The sequence below is a fragment of the Panthera uncia genome, chromosome B4, assembly GCF_023721935.1.
Source record: "Panthera uncia isolate 11264 chromosome B4, Puncia_PCG_1.0, whole genome shotgun sequence".
In the NCBI taxonomy this organism is placed as follows: domain Eukaryota; kingdom Metazoa; phylum Chordata; class Mammalia; order Carnivora; family Felidae; genus Panthera; species Panthera uncia.
In genome coordinates, this window is record NC_064809.1 from 126,067,565 (window position 1) to 126,068,173 (window position 609).

Below are 609 nucleotides of genomic sequence, written 5' to 3' on the forward strand. Positions count from 1 at the left end.
ATACCTGTTGGAATATCTATTGGAATATCTGTGAGCATACCTGTGAGAATACCTGTGGGAATACCTGCGGGGACACCTGTGAGCATACCTGTGGGAATATCTGTTTGATTATCTCTGAGCATACCTGTGAGGATACCTGTGGGAATACCTGTGGGAATACCTGTGAGGAGACCTGTGAGAATACCTGTGGGAATACCTGTGAGGAGACCTGTGGGAATATCTGTTGGAATGCCTGTGAGCATATCTGTGAGGATACCTGTGGGAATATCAGTTGGAATGCCTGTGAGCATATCTGTGAGGATACCTGTGGGAATACCTGTGGGAATACCTGTGGGGATACCTGTGGGAATACCTGTTGGAATACTTGTGGGAACAGCTGAGGGAATGCCTGTGGGAATAATGTCGTAGTCCGTCAAGCTAAGCCATAATTATTTTAGTTTAAAAGTTTTTCAAAGTACATTTTACAAATCTCCCAAGAAGGCCTTAGAAAAAAACCCCAATTCTGAACCCCAGACACCTAATGGTAAGCAAATACCACCTCCTGGTGAGTCCCCCAAATGGCTCAGTAGGAAAATGTAGCCCTGAGTGACTGAATGAGTAAATGCAATT

The 609-nt window shown here is 44.7% G+C and overlaps 1 protein-coding gene across 1 annotated transcript in view; it reads right to left on the reverse strand.

Annotated features, from left to right (window-relative positions):
• Positions 1-335, reverse strand: part of LOC125919918 (uncharacterized) — a 2,292-nt gene extending 1,957 nt beyond the window's left edge. Inside the window, exons 1-2 of the mRNA XM_049626721.1 lie at positions 257-335; positions 137-184 (exon numbers count right to left, since the gene is read on the reverse strand). Coding sequence (XP_049482678.1) covers positions 137-184; positions 257-290 — 82 coding nt within the window. The 5' untranslated portion in view covers positions 291-335. The remainder of the gene's footprint in view (positions 1-136; positions 185-256) is intronic.
• Between the last annotated feature and the right edge of the window lie 274 nt (positions 336-609).